Source organism: Mytilus trossulus, chromosome 2 (assembly GCF_036588685.1).
Source record: "Mytilus trossulus isolate FHL-02 chromosome 2, PNRI_Mtr1.1.1.hap1, whole genome shotgun sequence".
In the NCBI taxonomy this organism is placed as follows: domain Eukaryota; kingdom Metazoa; phylum Mollusca; class Bivalvia; order Mytilida; family Mytilidae; genus Mytilus; species Mytilus trossulus.
In genome coordinates this window covers 97,558,048-97,577,210 of record NC_086374.1, presented here as the reverse complement: position 1 = coordinate 97,577,210, position 19,163 = coordinate 97,558,048, and the positions used below count along the sequence as shown (strand labels likewise).

General features: G+C 31.8%; 1 protein-coding gene across 1 annotated transcript; it reads right to left on the bottom strand.

Moving 5' to 3' along the window:
- Positions 1-1,623: 1,623 nt before the first annotated feature.
- LOC134708482 (zinc finger protein 271-like) lies at positions 1,624-11,444 on the bottom strand. The gene is made up of 4 exons (XM_063569048.1): positions 11,196-11,444; positions 6,540-6,776; positions 5,604-6,161; positions 1,624-2,420 (listed from the first exon to the last, which is right to left on the bottom strand). The coding sequence occupies exons 1-4, from the start codon at positions 11,245-11,247 to the stop codon at positions 2,161-2,163; spliced, it is 1,107 nt and encodes a 368-aa protein (XP_063425118.1). The 5' UTR covers positions 11,248-11,444; the 3' UTR covers positions 1,624-2,160.
- Between the last annotated feature and the right edge of the window lie 7,719 nt (positions 11,445-19,163).

Genomic DNA, 19,163 nt, shown 5'->3' with positions numbered 1-19,163 from the left:
ATCTCATCCCAACTTTGCAGATGTTCGATTATCGATGCATATGATCTCATTCCAACTATATTGGTGTTCGATTGTTTACCATCTCATTCAAATTTTGCAGATGTTCGATTATCGACGGGCGTGATCTCATTCCAACTATGCAGATGTTCGATTATAGACGCTTATTCTCTCATTCCAACTATTCATATTGTCGATTGAAACGTATTCCATTTCATTCAAACTTTGCAGATGTGCGATTATCGACGCTCATTCTCTCATTCCAACTATTCATATTGTCGATTGTAAACGCATTCCATCTCAATCAAAATTTGCAGATGTTCGATTATCGACGCGCGTGATCGCATTCAAACTATGCAGATCATGGCAGATGTTCGATTGTCAACGCGCAAGAACTCATTCTAACTATAGTGATGTTCGATTGTGTCAATTGTCGACGCATACCATCTCAATCAAACTTTAGCAGATGTTCGTCTGTCGACGCACACGATCTTATTCCAACTATGCAGATATTCGATTACTAATACGTATGATCTCATTTCAACTTTGCAGAGGCTCGATTGTTTACGCACAAGATCTTATTCTAACTCCGCAAATGTTAGATTGTCTACGCACATCATCTAATCCCAAATTTAAAATGAGGTTGTGTGCGTCGATAATAATGTCATCGAACCTCAATTTGGTGTCTTTCCGTAAACTACAAGAATGTGTAATAGTTGACGCTCATGATCTTATTTAAATTTTAAGGGCTTCTGAGTGTTGAAGTGTGAAACACTTTTTTTCTTATTTTCTTGCTTTCGATTAATGACTTTTGCTTTTGGATTGCAAGATCCTTATTCCTTGTTTTACGTCTGATGTAACATTCGAAAGAGAGGCTTGTGAACAATTTAATGCAGGTTAGAACATTCGATACAGAGGATTATGAACATTTCACATCTGTTATTAGATTCGATACAGAGGCTTGTGAAAATATCGCATGTGTTATACGATTCGATACAGAGGTTTGTGAAAATATCGCATCTGTTATAAGATTCGATACAGAGGCTTGTGAAAATATCGCATGTGTTATACGATTCGATACAGAGGTTTGTGAAAATATCGCATGTGTTATAAGATTCGATACAGAGGCTTGTGAAAATATCGCATGTTTTTTAAGATCGATACAAAAGCTTGTGAAAATATCGAATGTGTTATAGGAATACAGATGCTTGTGAAAATATCGTATGTGAAATAAGATTCGAAACAGCTGTTTGTGAAAATATCGTATGTCTTATAAGATTTGATATAGTATTGTTCTATTAATTTGTACGTTAAAAGACAAGTACATTTTGTATGTGAGTTTGTTGTTATTTATTGTAACCAGTAAATATGCCTCGAAGTTAGAGGCTCGAACATGTTCTAAAATATGTCTGTGGCCTCTTTTTCAAACGGCATATGTAGACTCCACGGTGTTTTGTTTGTATGCAAACGTCCTTAGTGATACTCAATTATGTTTTCTATTTTTTTGTCATGGTGCGGTCTGTCTCTATTGAGGGTTTTATTGTAATCTCACCCCTGAACCTTCTTCTTGTTTTTCTTTTCTGATATGCTCATAACTTGATCATTTTCAAGCAATAAATAAACACCTTTAATTACAATTCTTTATTTCACTGAAGGAAATGGTGCACAATAACCGATAATTTGACTAAAACTATAACTGTATGCACATCTTACTTTTATTTTTTGACTGCTTAATTTCAATATTGCTCATATCACACACATGTACGAAGACAATCACACGCACAAACACATGCATGCAGACAGACACACGCACAGGCACGCACACAGACACACTTATAAATTCATTGAAGCTGAGAGATAACAGCTCTGTTTTGTTGCCTAATAAGGCCTGACTTACAGACGGAGATACATACAGTAATTTCCAATTTAGCAAGCAAGCAGCAAAGATAAATTAGTAAACATAAAATGTAAAAAGTTCAACAATAAATATACAAATAGTACTCTATTTTTGTCGATTAAGAATAGCACTAGATAAACTGTATTAGCTATTTAGAATATAACTGTGTGTAAAAATATAAATAATGTGTGATTTTCATCTACCCAAACATCCCACTGACTATTTTTTCTATGTCTATAAAATTATAACTACAAAGGTATATGTGTCTATACAATATTGATTGCAGGTGGAGTTTTTGAAACTAAACAGTCTGAACTCATATCCATGCAAGCTTCCGCCGATGATGTCACTTCCTCTGCGTGCTGAGTTTCTTGGTGGCGGCGGAGGTCAACTTTCCTTTGAAATGACCGACCACATTTCTGACAACAGAATGGTTTGAAACCCGTGTGTTTACGGCAGTGTGTGATGAGATTCGATGACTGACTAAATGCTTTTCCACAGTGGGTACACTTGTATGGCTTCTCACCTGAAGAAAAAAAAGCACGGTCAAAATCATAGGGAAAGGAACACATATAAATGTTTGCAACTTCAACTTAATAATGACAGTGTTACTAAGATACTAGTAATCGTAATTGTTTTTCTTAACGACTTTCATTCTTTATAATGATTTAGCGGTCTGCGGTTAATTGAAATCACATAAAATGTCAAATCGAACACGCCCATGCGACAACCGAAGTTATTACAGAAGATAAACTGAGATCAGATATAATTCTGTTAGCGTTATCCACATTGGACTGTTAATTACAAGTCCTCGAGACTCGCCCATTAAATTAATGCTTCCTGATAAAATGTGAGGTTCCATAAGGTATTACACCAAATCATAAGAATAAATTGTACATTCATATCACCCTGTTTCAAAAATAATACTTCAAACCTAACATATCAACGCCAAACAGCTCTTGATTGCATAACACATTTTCTTATTTTGACGAATCAAAATTGATTTGAATTGTTTATAAGGAATTGTGAAAAAAATCCATATATATAATTCAAATCTTTAAAATGATGTCAGTGGTACTAGCAGAAAAAAAACCGTCAGATTTTAATTAATGAAAAAAAAGTTAACTTTTAAGGAAATTGTATTAATAAGTTCCATTGTTTTATGTGTTTTCTTTGTTGCTATAAAAGTAAAATGAATCTGAGCTAAGCTCGTACCTATCACCCCGAACCGATACCTCTGTCAGATTAAATTAAAGACTCTAGAGTCATATAAGGAAACTATATGCAGATTACACAAATTAGTATTCCGAATGGAAGCAAATAAACTTCGGGCAAATCTCGCAAATCAAACTCAATCTAAAGAAGTTTCTATTACACTGATCAAATCAAAACATCGACGATCTTCCATGATTTACAAAGACTTCTGGGAAAATCAAATATCAACTGATGTTGACGTTGTCCTTTTGACGTGTCGGTTTCAATTTTATTGACAAGTGCACTAGAATGTTTGACGCTGATCTGATTTACCAACGAGTAAGATATAATAAAAGAATTGACAATTACGAAATGCAAACTTTCCATACTCCCTTATATTAAATTTGAGGAAATTCTCTGTTGAAATGCCCTTATCTTTACAGATTAGCGAAGCATCTTTTCCCACAGGGAGAAAAAAGTCATTCACCCTTTCAATTATTTTTTAAGTCTTTTATTGTGTTTTTTAACTATACAGTTGCAACTGCTTAACTACACCTGTCTACTATGTACAGTAACATTTTGTGAAATGGATTGAAATGCTTGTACCAAGTCAGGAATATGACGCTTGTTCATTTGTTTGATGTGTTTGAGCTTTTGATATTGTCATTTGATTAGGGGCTTTTCGTTTTAAAATTTTATTGGAGTTGAGTATTTTTGTGATTTTACTTTTTGATTAAGTACATATTTTCGTAATTATATTGAATTTCATAAACTAATAACACGAACAATAATTAACCAACGAATATAAATCTTTCAATAAACTGCTAAAAAAGTTAGAACTGATCATCGAAATGTCGCTGTTGAGTGACTGTTTCTGAAAGATTGCTTTGTGAGTGAGAGTCTCTGAAATATCTCTTTATTTAGATTTAAAGTGTGTTGGTGGTATTGAAACACTTAATGTTTCCTTTTTAACATCAAGATATCGTTCAAAAATCGATATCAAACATTTATCGTGCTTTTCATTAAATAATGATCAAATCGCTGAAAAAATGAAACAATATCTTAACGAAGTAAGATACACCCATTCAGACTAACGACCTCGAGATAATTATCATAACACATGCATATTAAAATATACCCAAGGAGTCGGCCGGGGCTACTTTACATATTATACGTTAAAATAAAATGTGCAAAATCAATTTATTGTGCAAGAGTAATTTGGTGATAGAAGGCCTGAAAGTAGACAACATTTGTACTGTCTTCTTTAAATACAAGGCCTGAAAATAGACCAACACTGTCTTCTTAAAATACAAGACTATATTCGACACTAATATATTTTATATGTTTTTCGTTTGCCGTCTGTTGTTTACCACTTTTATAATGTTCATGTAATTATAAAATCTGACACCAACTTCAGGAAAAGTGACAGTAAATGCGACAGGTCACAGATAGGTGTCAAATGTCAGTTGTGTGTTTTTTTAAATTTGAAACTGAAGACGAAAAATTAATGCATTTATCTTTTTTTGGGTCAGAAAGATTACCGAATGAATTCTATCAGAATTGGTGAACATGCGTATAGAGTGCACATAGTTATTCAATAATATTTCAGAGATAAAAGTGATAAAGCATTTTTTCACGATTTTCAGTTTTATTTCAACGAACCAAAGTTGTATGCATATCCAAAAGTTTTGAAATTATATTGTTACATTGGTATTGATAACATCGAGTATTTATATATATTTATCACATATTTTGTACTGATATGTACGTTTTTGCATGGCCAATAATAGCCGAAAGTCAAGGTTGGTTATCAGCCCTCGGGGCCGATATCAAGCCCCCGAGTTTAACTTCCGATAAACTGTCAATCAAAGACTATTTGTAAACAAGTTGAACGCAATGAAAAGTTTAGAAAGTTACGAATCTGCTGTAGACGAAAAAAGTAGAAATCAACAGTGAAAATCACAAAAGTTCCCGTAAAATTTTGAAGTCATAAAGAATTTATAAAATATATGACGCCACACTGGCATGAGTAGCGATATAGGATTCTTCTTTAGCATTTTTTAACATTTGTAATGTAACACTTTAAAGTCGTTTAATATTTGCAATTCTTAGAATTGATATATTTATTGTTAATTATTTCTGAAACTTTTCACAAAACGTTGTTTACCTACTGTGATACGAACCTTTTTTTAACTCACAGTGATACATTTTTTTATTGTCTTTTAGTTAAATATCTTTTTGATTTTTGATGAAATATCAAACATAATTTGGTGTTAGCTATTTGTATTCTCTTGCTAAGAAATATGTGATAAATAGATTATTACATGTCATTTTTCATATGGTCCCTGGTATCAGCCCACGACCCATATCAAGCCCTCGGGCTAAAGCCCTCTGGCTTGATATTGGAGTCTAGGGCTGATACCAGGGCCATATGAAAAATGCCATGTAATAATCTATAAATATATAAAAAAATCAAGCAACACAGACAAAGTGAAAATTCAGTACACATATTTACCTGTATGTATGTAGGTGTGTTTTTTCATGTCTGATTTCTGGTGGAATCGTTTCCCACAATATGGACATGGGTAAGGTCTCGTATCGCTATGTATGAGAAGATGAGTAGAAAGGGTTGAAGATCGCTTGAATGATTTTCCACACTGCTGGCACTGAAAAGATTTTTCTTGAGTATGAACGGCTCTGTGCTGAGACAAACTCACAGAATGACCAAAAGTTTTGTTGCAAATGTCACAAGCATAAGGTCGTCTGCCGCTGTGCGAACGTCGCACGTGGACTTCCAAACCATGAGGTGTGCTGAACTGTTTCAGACATTTCAAACATTCGTATAAACCTTTTCCAATTACTTCTCCCTCTTCGGTGTATTTATTTGGAAACATTCCATGTGACAAATCTTTTCTTTGACCAAAAAATTGAAAAAATCTTGGATCTGTCCAAAGAGCTTGTTGTCCGTATGTTAGAAAATTAAATGGAGAACGGTATAAATGTTGTGCCCATTGGTAACGATACAAATCACTAAGTGATGGTTTGAAAATATTTCTGGATACGATCGTCTGATCTGTAAAAAATGGAAAAAAAAGAGTTTTATAAATTTCCGTTTGAATGGTTTTACATATGTCATTGGGGGTGGGTGGTGGGGGGGGTTTGGGGGCTTTTTATAGTTCAGTGTAAGCTAAGGCTCCGCGTTGAAGACCGTACTTTGACCAATGATAGTTTGCTTTTACAAATTGTGACTTGGATGAGAGAGAGATCTCCGTATGTATATAAAATCAATTTACACAGTTATTTAAGAAAATAGATTTTTTTAATATTTTTTTCAATTTTTTTAGATAGAAAATTTGAAAGAAATGCTGAAAATATTATTTTCAATCAAACGTTTTAAAATTTCTTTCAGACATTTGCAATAAAATTCCTGTGCTAAGAAAAGAAGTTGTACCTGATTTAGGTTCCGGACATTCTGTTTCCGGATTTGTACTATCGGGTTTTGTCGTCGTTTTACTCTCGCATAACCAAGGCCGAAATGGGTTTGTCGAAGAATGGTCTGTATTTAATGTTGATTTGTTTACATCGTTTTCTGTGTCCCTAGAACACGAGGCACCCTCTGTTAAAATATTAGCAGTAGGAAATTGGTGGAATCGTCGAAGCAAATTGTGATGAGCGATTGAAATTTCATCTGAAAAAAATAAGATATGATTTATTGTACTATAGCCTGATTTGAGTTGTTGTACTATTACCTGATTTGAGTTGTTGTACAATTGCCTGCATAAATTTGTTGCACCAGAGCCTGATTCGCTAGTTGAACCACTGTTCGAGTTTTTGTATTACCGGGTTTGATGTCATGTTCTATTGTCTGATTTGAGTTGTTGAACTATAACCGGGATATATTTGTTGTACAATAGCCTATTTTGATTAGTTGTTCCATGATTGTTTAAGTTTTGTACTCATACCGGGTTTGATTTGATGTAGTATTGCCTGTTTGAGTTGTACTATTACCTTGTTTGATTGTTATACTATTACCTGGTTTTTATTTTTTTCAAATATTTCATAAATTGAGTTGATGTAGTATTGACAAGAACAAACTCACTCACGCTTAAAGTGTTCCAGTATGTTATAGGGTCTGTATTTATTCATATCTATTCACTGATTGATTGATTGATATATTGCTTGCTTGCTTGCTTGATTGCTTGATTAATTGATTGATTGTTTGATTGATTGATTGATTGATTGATTGATTGGTTGATTGATTGATTGATTGATTGATTGATTGATTGATTGATTGATTGATTGATTGATTGATTGATTGATTGATTGATTGATTACTTGCTTGATTTATTGATTGTATGTTGGTCCTCACATTTTATCCAGTTTCGCTAACACAATCATTTTATATGTTTGAATGGGTTCATATCGTCCTATACATTTGTTCTTGAGTCACTCACGTGTATCTCATTACTTAACCTTGATATTGACATTTATAATTGTAAATTTTATTTTAATAGCAATCTTTAAAAATATTTATAAAGGCGTGCAGTTAAGATTATCAAACAGATAAAACAGATATTTTCAGTATGTAATTACAGCTTCTTGATAATCATACGAATAACAGCTGTGGTGCTTATTTTCATGTTTTAATTTATGATATGAATTATAAATTAAAATGCTCTTTGTTTTTCTGTTAATTTGTTAAACCATCGCTCTTTCATATCAAACAACAATTAAGGTCTAATTCTGGTCAATAAATCGTAAATTAAAACCAGTTCATGACTTGCAACAGGTGTCGGATTGAAGACTATAGCCTAGCCATTTTTTCGTACAAGTATAACCCTAAAAGCGGAAAACCATTTGTTAAGCATTGATTGGTTGATTTTCGGTTGCATATCATCCAATGAGAAAGCACATTAAACAACGTGTTGGTGGCCAATTTATTTCCCTAGTACACACCTGTTGCATCACTTTAAAAAAGGTTCCGAGTAGACAATGCAATGAAACCAAACACCTTCGGAAAACGTTCAGGTACATGAACTTCATATTATCAAAAGTCGATTAAAGCATTTGTAGTATTCTAGCATGTAACATAACAATTATAATGTTTTATCATAAATATTCACTGTTACATAATGTGAATAAAAGAAGATCTGATTAAAACGCCAATATGACAACAACGAATGATAATAACTTAACAATTGTTTGCTAAAATAAAAATGCTTGCGTGTGCTCTCTCTTATATTTCTGACGTTCGCCGAAAACTTGAGTATAAACGCATGGCGAAAACTTACTTCCCTGTTATAATAAATGGGTTTATAATTTTGTAAAACTTATACAATTTTCAAACAAAACAACCCTTTCCTGCAAAAAAAATATGTGAAAATCAACCAATCAAACAAAAACAACCAGAAATGAAACATTAGAAATAAGGCAAAATGATAAGAATTGAAATGGTTGTAAAATTTGCCATAGGAATAAATGAAACTTACTATTACCTTCTAGACTCTTGTGCCACTGAATATTATTTATTAAAGAACTGTATTAATAAAAGATATATTGCCAAGTGTAATAGATTTTTATTTATTTTTAAAATTTGTGTCAAGCTCTCTTTTTCATTTTTTTTTTAAAGCTGTTGATCTATTTATATATTTTATATAATGGCAAGCCAAAGACAAAAAATAAGCAATGTATAGTAAAAATGTTTTAATAAAAATTAGAATATTTTTATATGAATTTTTATACATATTAAAAACTAAATTATCAATCAAACAATTCGCTTTTTTCTTAACTAGTTCCTAGTACGGGAGATGGGTAGGGCTATTTCTTATAACAGTAAGAAATAAATTAAATAGATTCAAAACAATGCTTAGAAATAATTCTATTTTATCCAAGAACATTTGATGAATATTCAGAAATTAAATGACAAATCATTGTAACAATATTTGCAGTTGAAGACGACGTCCACAAAGATGACGGCATCATACTTCGGAAAGAAAGCAAAAATGTAATACGGTGTTAATTTGTTAATTTTTCATCATTTGTTAATCATACATTGTATTCGTAAGGCAGAAAGCATTTTAATATTTCAGACACTTAGGTCGCATTCTTTGCTTAGGTAAGCTATCTATTAATAAGCACTCAGTCATATTAACTGAAATCAGTTTGATGGCAATTGGCTATAAAAAATATATAAATTTAGCCACTGTCTTTAACTTACGGTATAAGTTCATTGTGCCGAAAAACGGCCAATGATCAGCACCGAGTCATCAGCGTTAGGAATACTCTCCAAGAAATTAAATGTTTAGTAATAGAAATTTGTTGCACGTCTTGTAAAGAAGTTTTGACATTCCATTTCATTATAATTGAAATTCTGACAGAAATTTACATGTAAAAAGTCACATATTTCATCAGGTCTTCGAAAATTGATAGGGGAAAAGAGATGAGAATGTACCACGATTTTTTTTGTCTCGTATTTATTTACAGAAGAAGTCCGGTGCCATTAAATTGAGATGTGAATTAGACCCTCTAGATTCACATGAAAATTCAACAAAAATTAGAAAGTCAAACTTTGATAGAAGTATGATGACGGAAGTGTTTATAAAGATCTTGACTGGCCATCGCACGGTCGGTAAAATGTATTTGATTTTTACTTTAATGATAAAATAACGGGAACAATTTTAAAAACACAAGATTGAAGTATGCAAAATAAAACAATCTTGAATGATATTGAAAAAAAAACCTTTGAGACAATGCTTTGAAAGAGGTGAAAATAATTGAGAAGAAAGAACTAATGTATGGTCCTCGTCCATGTCATAAAAAAAAGGAACTTGCTCCCAGTTTAAAAAAAACTACAGAATTCAATATTTTTCTTGATGACATTTGGTATTGTAACGAACAAAGTCGTTGTTCAAGGAATCTGAATACGTATTCGTTTTTATTTCAATGTGAAACTTTTTTTGAAATTTTTACTTTCAGAGGACGTTTTTTTACGCACAAAAGATAAAGGGAGTAAATAATTTATATCCCTCAGTCATGTATAATTCTAATTTCTTGTCCAGGTTTTATTTTTATTTTGGTCCTTTTTGGATTTATGAGCTCTTGAACTTTTGTATTAAGTTTTTAACTTTTAAATGTTCAGTTTCGTCTCGAGCATCACTGGAGAGATATATGTATTACTGAAATCATCTTTTGTTTTGAAATTGTTTCCGTTATTTTTATTATTAAAGTTAAAATCAAATACATTTTTGTTAAGAAGCGCAGTTGTTTGTCAGTTTTATACGCGCAAATGAAACTTTTTAAAAAAAAATTTAAAACGAAGTAACGTTATTACCATTGGCGCACATAAATTATGGTGCTTTTAATTCATTAATCTTGCAAACGAATTACATGTTATTTTTAATGAATAATTTCAGGACTAAAAGCACATTTTATTTTTATGCCGATGTGTTCACATTGTTTTCAACATTAATTACATTTTCACATCTTAGATATACCAATTCATCATGTATAATCTTAAATATTGTATTTAACAAATAAAACAATAAAAAAAATGTTTCAAACTCGAGAAATTTGTTAAATTCCAAAAGTATGAAGAATCCGTTATATTTCTACGAATTGAAAAAGAATTTGAAAGTAAATAGATGAGGACTTTTTATATACTTCAACTAATTCAGTTTAGTTATAAAACTCTGTCATGAGTGCTCCAAAAGAATCATGTTGATTGAGATTTTGATTTTTTCAACATTTATCATAATTGTCCAAGTTAAATATAGTCAAGGACAAAGTTATTTTAGATTTTTTAGTGTTTAATCTGCACACTATTGTGTTCTTCTTTCTGATATCTTTAGCTGATCTTTGTTTGCATGTATTGTCACTTTGTTTGCTGTCTCATTGGCAAGTACTTTCCGAATCTTCTAGATTACGTTTTTATAAAATATTTCATTTTAGAAATTATAATAAAAAAACCACCAAAATTTAGAACAGACGAAATGTTTATTTACTCGATAAATCATTAAACAAATGATTTAAAATAATCTAAAATAAAAAATAAAAATTGTATTTTTCTGAATTACAAATCTTTCCTATTTTTATTTAAATCATAACTTACCCATTGGCTTGCCTGTAACTGATTTAAATGCACTTCTGTGAAAGTCCGTCATCAGAACAAAATGTGAAACAATTGATAAAAATACTTATATTTGTAATAAGTTATAATTATTTCAATAATAAGAAAAAATGTACTTCTATACTGCACTAACGTAGACCAAATTTAAGAATTGTCATTTAAAGTGTATTGTCCATTTGAGAAACCACAATTGGTATAAGATTTGGTCAAATATTATTATTATATTTAGTTTAGATAATTCTATTTTCTGATTACATGTGAAGCATGCGCAATAGTAAGCATGGCACAGGTGCTGGAAGTCTCAGAGAAAATACAGCTACGTGATTGGTTTGATAAAATCAATATCTTCTTAAGTACCATCCTTTTATGGCAAAATATCTTTCTGATTTGATAAATTATTTCGACATGGTATTTAACGATTTAATTCAATTTACTAATAATTAACAAAAGCAGACCAATAAAATTATAATATGCCGGTGAGTTTTCTTCCTAAAACTAACAGTTGTAAAAACAACGATATTAATTTCCTTGTATATTTCTATTATTTAAACTGACTAAGAACGTAAGAAAAATCTGCTACATAAACAATAAAAGTGACAGCTTTTATTGGCTCACAAAATTCTCGAATTTTGGTCTATAACTTTTTCGTTACTAAACTGATTGTTTATTTTGCAAATTATAATTCTTTAGAAAAGAGAAATGTTTTAAACATGACCACATAATAATAACAATATTAATTATTGTTTTATGTTATTTTACAAGTTGGTTCAAATAAATAAACCGATGTAATCATGAATCTTATGAAAACTATTTGAATTCCGTGTGAAGCTTTTCGCATACGGAATTTTCATAAGTTAATGTTTTTATTACAGATTCAATGACTAATAATTTTTAGAATTTATATGAGAAAATAATATTATTTTGTTATATTCAATTTGATGCCTTTAATAACAGGAATGCAATAATTCTATTTTAAAACAATAAACGGGGATAATAGAACCGCATAGAAGAACTGCTTGAGTTAGTGGTGTACCCCTTTTACAAATGTATTCATAGACTCAGTTTTCATTTGTTGCAACAACAAAAAAATCATTTGCGCAAATTATAAATTTTTCATTAGCGCCAACTTGATTAAGTTGAAAATAAATTGACAATGCAATGGCAAGAATATAAAAAAACTACGAAAAAAACCCCCCCAACAAAACACGAAACACAACATATCGAAAACTACAGACTGTTCAACACCAGTCGATCTGTAAGATCTAATACATTAAATGAAAAGGGGAAAATATCATAAGTAGTCAAAAGTATTTATTGTATCGTAGATAATATATCCCAAGGATGCAGTTCACCAGAAGTGTTGCTTACAAATATCTTGCAAGGAGAGACTTGCAAACATTCAAAGTTGCTTTTATCGCCAAAATTATACTATTTTATTTAAATAAAAAAAGGTGTTACTTTATGTGTGATGTATATAGGTTTATATATTTGAACAATAAACTTATCCTGCTCAATATACCACTTCCACATCTTCTTGGCGATCAGATGGCAGTCGGAAGGATTTGTTATTATATCAAAAAATTCTGTACGATTTTCGTAGCTTGTGTTACCCGTCAACTGGTGCAAATGAAAAAATGGGCACCTTTTTTTTTAATTGGCGCACATAAAGTGCATATTGGCGCAAATTAAAGAAAAAAACGGTCCATCTGTATTGATAATTTGCACAAATGTAAAACCCCATAATTGTTTTTCTTTTAGATTTGACAAATAGCTAAAGATTGTTTTTTATTTATTTTAAAAAGCAAACATATTTAACAATAACATTATTAATGATGATTACAAAAAACATAATAATCATTATTACCATTTAAAAAAAACTATGTTCATTATCATTAATGATTTTAATTATAATTTATATTGCTACTTTTAAAAAAACCATCACACGAAACTAAGGGGAAAAACTATAAAGTTAGTTCGGACAACCCTTTATTATCTAAAACAGTAAGCAAGCGGATCTACTAGATCCACTTACTGTTCTAGACGGACATTGCACAACCAATACGTAGTAACTATTATAGTCGTCTTATTACCAGGCAGTACAATCTGTATTCCTTACAGCCAACCAATAAAAACTTGTATTCCTTACAGCCAACCAGTATAAACTATATTCAATACTACCCATCAGTAAACCCTATATTCTACTCGACCAATCAATTCAAGAAAAAATCATTAGTCCCCATACCACCAACTGGTACCCAAACTGTACGCATTACTACCAACCAAGATGATTTGTTTGTTTATTGTTCTAGACTAGTGGTACCGCACTAAAATCAGTATGTACTTTATTTATTATGTATTGATTAGTCATATTAATAGCAAACAGTAAAACCTGTATTCATTACCGCCAACCAGTATAACATATAGCCAATGCTTCCTACCAGTAAACACACATATTATATACTACCAAATAGTACACACTATATTCATTAGACACCGTACTAACAACAAATACAAACTACACTCAACACTACCAACTAGTGTAAACTAAAATTTATACTATAACAACCAGTACACACCATCTACGTTATTTACTGTATACCACTAACCAGTACAAACTATACCAGTACAAACTATGTATGTATCATAGATCAAATTTATTCGTTCATTGTGAGTTCATTTGTGTTTTTTTATTGAGTTAAGTCATGCCAATTGATATTTTATAGTTTGTCTTTCTATGTTGTGATGTTACACTATTGTTTCAGATAAGGAAGAAGGTTTGGTACAATTAAAACGTTTAATCACGCTGAAATTGTTTGCACCTGTTCTAAGTCAGAAATCTGATGTTCAGTAGTTGTCGTTTGTTTCTCGTTTTTTTTAATATAGATTAGACCGTTGGTTTTCCCGTTTGAATGGTTTTACACTAGTATTTTTTTGTGAGCCAAGGCTCCATGTTGAAGACCGTACCTACCGTACCTTGACTTATGAAGGGTTTATTTTTATGAATTGTGACTTGGATGGAGAGTTGTCCCCTTGTCACTCATACCACAACTTCCTATATTTATATATACAATACCACCGAGCAGTACAACATACATTTGTCGCTACCAAGTAGTACAACATGTTTAACCCCGCATCATTATTTATGTATGTGCCTGTCTCAAGTCAGGAGCCTGTAATTCAGTGGTTGTCGTTTGTTTATGTGTTACATATTTTTATATTTTTTTTATATAAATAAGGCCGTTAGTTTTCTCGTTTGAATTGTTTTACATTGTCTTATCGGGGCCTTTAATATGACTATGCGATATGGGCTTTGCTCATTGTTGAAGGCCGTACGGTGACCTATAGTTGTTAATGTCTGTGTCATTTTGGTCTCTTGTGGACAGTTGTCTCCTTGGCAATCATACCACATCTTCTTTTTAATATGAAACATGAGGATTTTTATGCAAACATTTATACATGTACATGTCGTTTTAAATTAATTCTACCCGATGAACTTAAGAATAAAAAAAATAAATTTGATATTTATGATTTTTGCTCCAGTTTTTCTTTAAGCACTAGACTTTGCAAAAAAAAACAACTTTATGAAATGAAAATAATTATGTAATAGATGAAACAGCTTGGAAATACAAGTAGAGAATCACATTTCGTTCTTTTAATTTTGAGACGTATTTATTTACACAAGAACAGAGAAATAGTACCGGAACACGTGCAGAACACGCAAACGTACCTTTTACGGATGAACATTTTTTTTTACTGGAAAAGACAATTACTTGCATGACAGATGATCGTTACCTTCTAGACAAACTTGAAAAATATTAAATTAATTAGAAAACGAAGGTCTTAAACGAACTTTATTTTCAAACTTTGCAGTTTTATAATTTTTTTACAGAATATGACGACAGCCGGTTTATACTGGATGGCATGTGTTGTCAAATTTAGGTTGTGTGATTGCCAATGAGATTACTCTTCACAAGTGACCAAATGACACAGAAACTAACAACGTTATGTCCCCTTACGGCCTTTAACAAGGAGTAAATCTCATATCGGATAGTCAGCTGGTGTCTCATTCGAAAATACTAGTATATATCTGCATTGAAAACATGCTAGTGAACGATCGTTTTGCGTAAAAAACTAGCAGCGTTTAAAAAAGCATTAATGAGTTGAGTCGGGGTAAATTTTAATGTTACACAGATAAAGGAAGATGTGGTGTGAGTGCAAATGATACAACTCTCCATCCAAATAACAATTCATAAAAGTAAACCATTATATGTCAATGTACGGCCTTCAGCACGGAGCCTTGGCTCACACCGAACAAAAAGCTATAAAAGGCCCCAAAATAACTAGTGTAAAACCATTCAAAAGGGGAAACCAACGGTCTAAACTATATAAAAAACGAGAAACAAGAAACACGTATAAATTACATAAACAAACGACAACTACTGCACATCAGATACCTGACTTAGAACAGGTGCAAACGTTTGCAGCGGGATTAAACGTGTTAATTGTACCAAACCTTCTCTCTTTTTCTGGAACAATAGCATAACATCACAACATAGAAAGCTACACGATAAAATATCAATTGGAAGGATTAAATTAACACACTATAAACAAATAAATTTAATCTGCGATACATGAAGGCAAATGCACAGTTGATAAAATATTAGGGAAAACATTCAAGGCCAAAAAGCAAACAACAAGTCCAAACAAAGCCATGGCAAGACACCCCGCGAAATCTTTAACACTTCGCAAAAAATCATAAGTAAAACCATAGCAGGGGGCAATAAAAAAAAATAGCAGGCGTGGATGAGTATCAATACATCCAAACGTCGTACTAGTAAATAAATGTTCCAGACCATATGAGTATTTGGACCATACGCGTACGGTCGGACCGTATGTGTATACGCGCATGGTCCAGAACCAGCTGACTATACATGTTATTGGATCATATGAGTTAAATTTAAACAAGCATTTATCACAATTTTTATTTTAAGTTTTACAAATTGTTATTATTACAATTAGATGGATAAAATGAACAAACGAAAAATTGAAAATAAATATTTGTTTAATTGTATATCTGAATCCTATTTTGGTACTCTCGCCAAAGTTGACACAAGTTACGTAATATTTTTTACATCATCATGTTTGCAGTTCATGCATGTTCGTTTGCATTTGCATTTTTTTGTAAAGTTGCTAAACATTCTAAAACATTATGTTTACTTTGATATCTTATATTTCAGTGATCAAAATTCAATTGATGTATTACAGATCGACATTCTAAATACAAGTAGAGATTAACAGATTTTAAATTACAATAAGCGTGAATTTTAAAAAAAATTTAAATATAAAGTTTTTATTTCAATTAAAATTGAACTGGTATTTTTTTTTTATTAATTTGAGAGTTAAGTTATGGTTAGTCCGAGATTACTGTGACGTCCGACGGCTGTTTTGGGGCCGTGGGACGTCAGAGCTTGTCCCATATCAAAAAGTGGATATTTGCCCACCCAAAATAGATGCGCTGCCTCCTCGCTTCTGGAGCCGACTGAGGGCCTTGGAATTATATAAATCGGGCTTCCATCTCTTCATTTTTCATTTATCTCTCCATTTATGTAAGTTTCATCTACCTGTCAACCCTTTATTTTCTGACAATTAGACAGTTTTCACATACGGTCTGGAACATAAACAATAATTATTATAGTATATTGTATTTGATATTTGGGTTGGTGGAAAATTAGCGGTGCTTTCTTCGCCAAACATATTAAACTATAGTACTAGATAGTGTTTCCATTAGTTAGTGTTTATTTTAATGCATGATACTTCCAGTATATTTTCCATCTTATTGTAAATGTGTGTTTGACAGCAAGTCGTGTAACTATTATCATTTTTTTTCATACATAATGAGCATGTGTTATACAACAATCCATGAATTAACGTCATCTGGTATGATAAAATATTAGAATCATATTTCTTTTTAAAAATCCTTTACTATTTAAAGATATCGTGTCAAATACACTGTTTAAAGGTGATAAATTCACTTTAGATGATAGGAGATGACAGGTGATTCGGATTTTTATCCTATTGAATTATGATAAAAGGTACACTTTTGTTAAGTGGAGGCACACGAAAGCGTGAATATTTAATCATCGATTGATAACGATGCGAAATAGATAAAATATTGAAATTATCACTTAGGGTTGTAGGGGTATAGAAATTGGACCTCTTAAATCCGTTACTTCTTTTTCGTGTTAAGTGTGCCCATTTTGTTGTTCGAAATCACAGTCACTTGACTTGGATATTTCCCCCTATATACCTTGATATGTGTTTTATTAAGATATATAGCAAAAAATTTTAATGGCACTATATTGATAAAACAATTGAATTCCAAATATCTGACAAAAAGTCAAAAACAAGATAAATTTTATACATTTACCTCACATTACAATACGTAAAAAAAGAGGACGGCAAAATCGAATAACAGAAAAATCAATATAAAAATCCTCAACTGTTTTTACAGCATGGACACTTGCAGATTACTTACTCAGGCTTTTATGTTATAAAGCATATATGATTTTCTCTAATTGTATATATACATTTATTTGATAACCAAAACGTATCACGAACATAATACAAACTTCCTCTTCTTTCATATCTATCACCTGCCTCTAATTACGAAAGTACGTTATCAAGATGATCTCTCAGTTTGTCATTTTTTTTTCGAAAGCCAGCAGTTTTGTCTCTGAATTTAAATCCGTTAAAGAACAAAACCTTTTTTTTATGTTAGAGATTATAAATAAATATTGATAGAGTAAAGGCGTGAAAAACGATCTGTCAATCGAATTCTTGTCTGCGAGAAATTGATTTCGCCACTCTGGCATTATGGCATGGATAAAAAGGAGATTGGTTCTACCGCCATTGATAAATATTTTGTCACGTGAGAGCCTCTCGGGAATTCTCGCGAGAAAACATCATGCACAGCTATGGGTATTTTTGTAGTATTCTAAGATTATTTCCGTGATTTCAATGATAGGCGTTAAAAACCTTATCGATTATAAGAATATATGCATTGTCAAACAAATGCATCAAACTGCGGCTTCACAAGGAAAATCCGTGCAAAACTTTAACATTGTTTCGCAATTTTACTTTACTCATTTATTACATGAAATGACAAATCTCCCGGATGAAAGTATAAATCCTGAAATGAGCTTCGAATGAGGAAAACTCATTTCATTACTTGGATTCAATTCACAAGATGATACCACTGATGCGGTGTTGCTGGACTGTCCAGGACCGGGTCATCATCCACTGCAGCCCGGCTTTATGGCTATAAATAATCACGCGCATTTTGAAAAATTCTAAGCCAAAAATAAAGCAATAAAAACATGTGGCAGTGAAACTTGCCTTCTTTACTAAAATAACTCCCGTAATTGCATATCTTTGTTTTTCTAAAAAATACATTTGACAACCTGAATATGCATGAAATATCGCCAATGGAATTGAACCAACAATCTAGATCTACCAAGTTTCGTGGTTTCGGTTTTGTTACACCGGCTACTATCACTAATAGCAAATCAATTGACGACACTATTGAATACAACATCAACATTGTCGACAGTAATAGAAAACCAATTGCCGACAGTAATAGAAAATCAATTTCCGACAGCAATAGAAAATCAATTTCCAATAGTAATAGCAAACCAGTTACCAACCAGTAATAGAAAATCAATTGCCGACAGTCCCGACACTATAGAATAGCTAACCAATTGTCGACATCAATAGCTAATCATATGCCGACAGTAATAACAAATCAATTGCTGACAATACTAACAAATCAATTGCCGACAGCAAAAGCAAATCAATTGCCGACAGCAGTAGCAAATCATTTGCCGTCAGTAATAGGAAATCAATTGCCGACATCAAATGTTATAAAAATATTTTCTTTGACTGTTAACTTGA

Coding starts and splice junctions, on each gene's coding strand:
- LOC134708482 (XM_063569048.1), bottom strand. CDS start 11,247: ATGACGGACTTTCACAGAAGTGCATTTAAATCAGTTACAGGCAAGCCA. Junction 6,777..11,195: donor AGTTACAGGCAAGCCAATGG/GTAAGTTATGAT, acceptor TATTTTTTTCAG/ATGAAATTTCAATCGCTCAT. Junction 6,162..6,539: donor ATGTCCGGAACCTAAATCAG/GTACAACTTCTT, acceptor CATTTTTTACAG/ATCAGACGATCGTATCCAGA.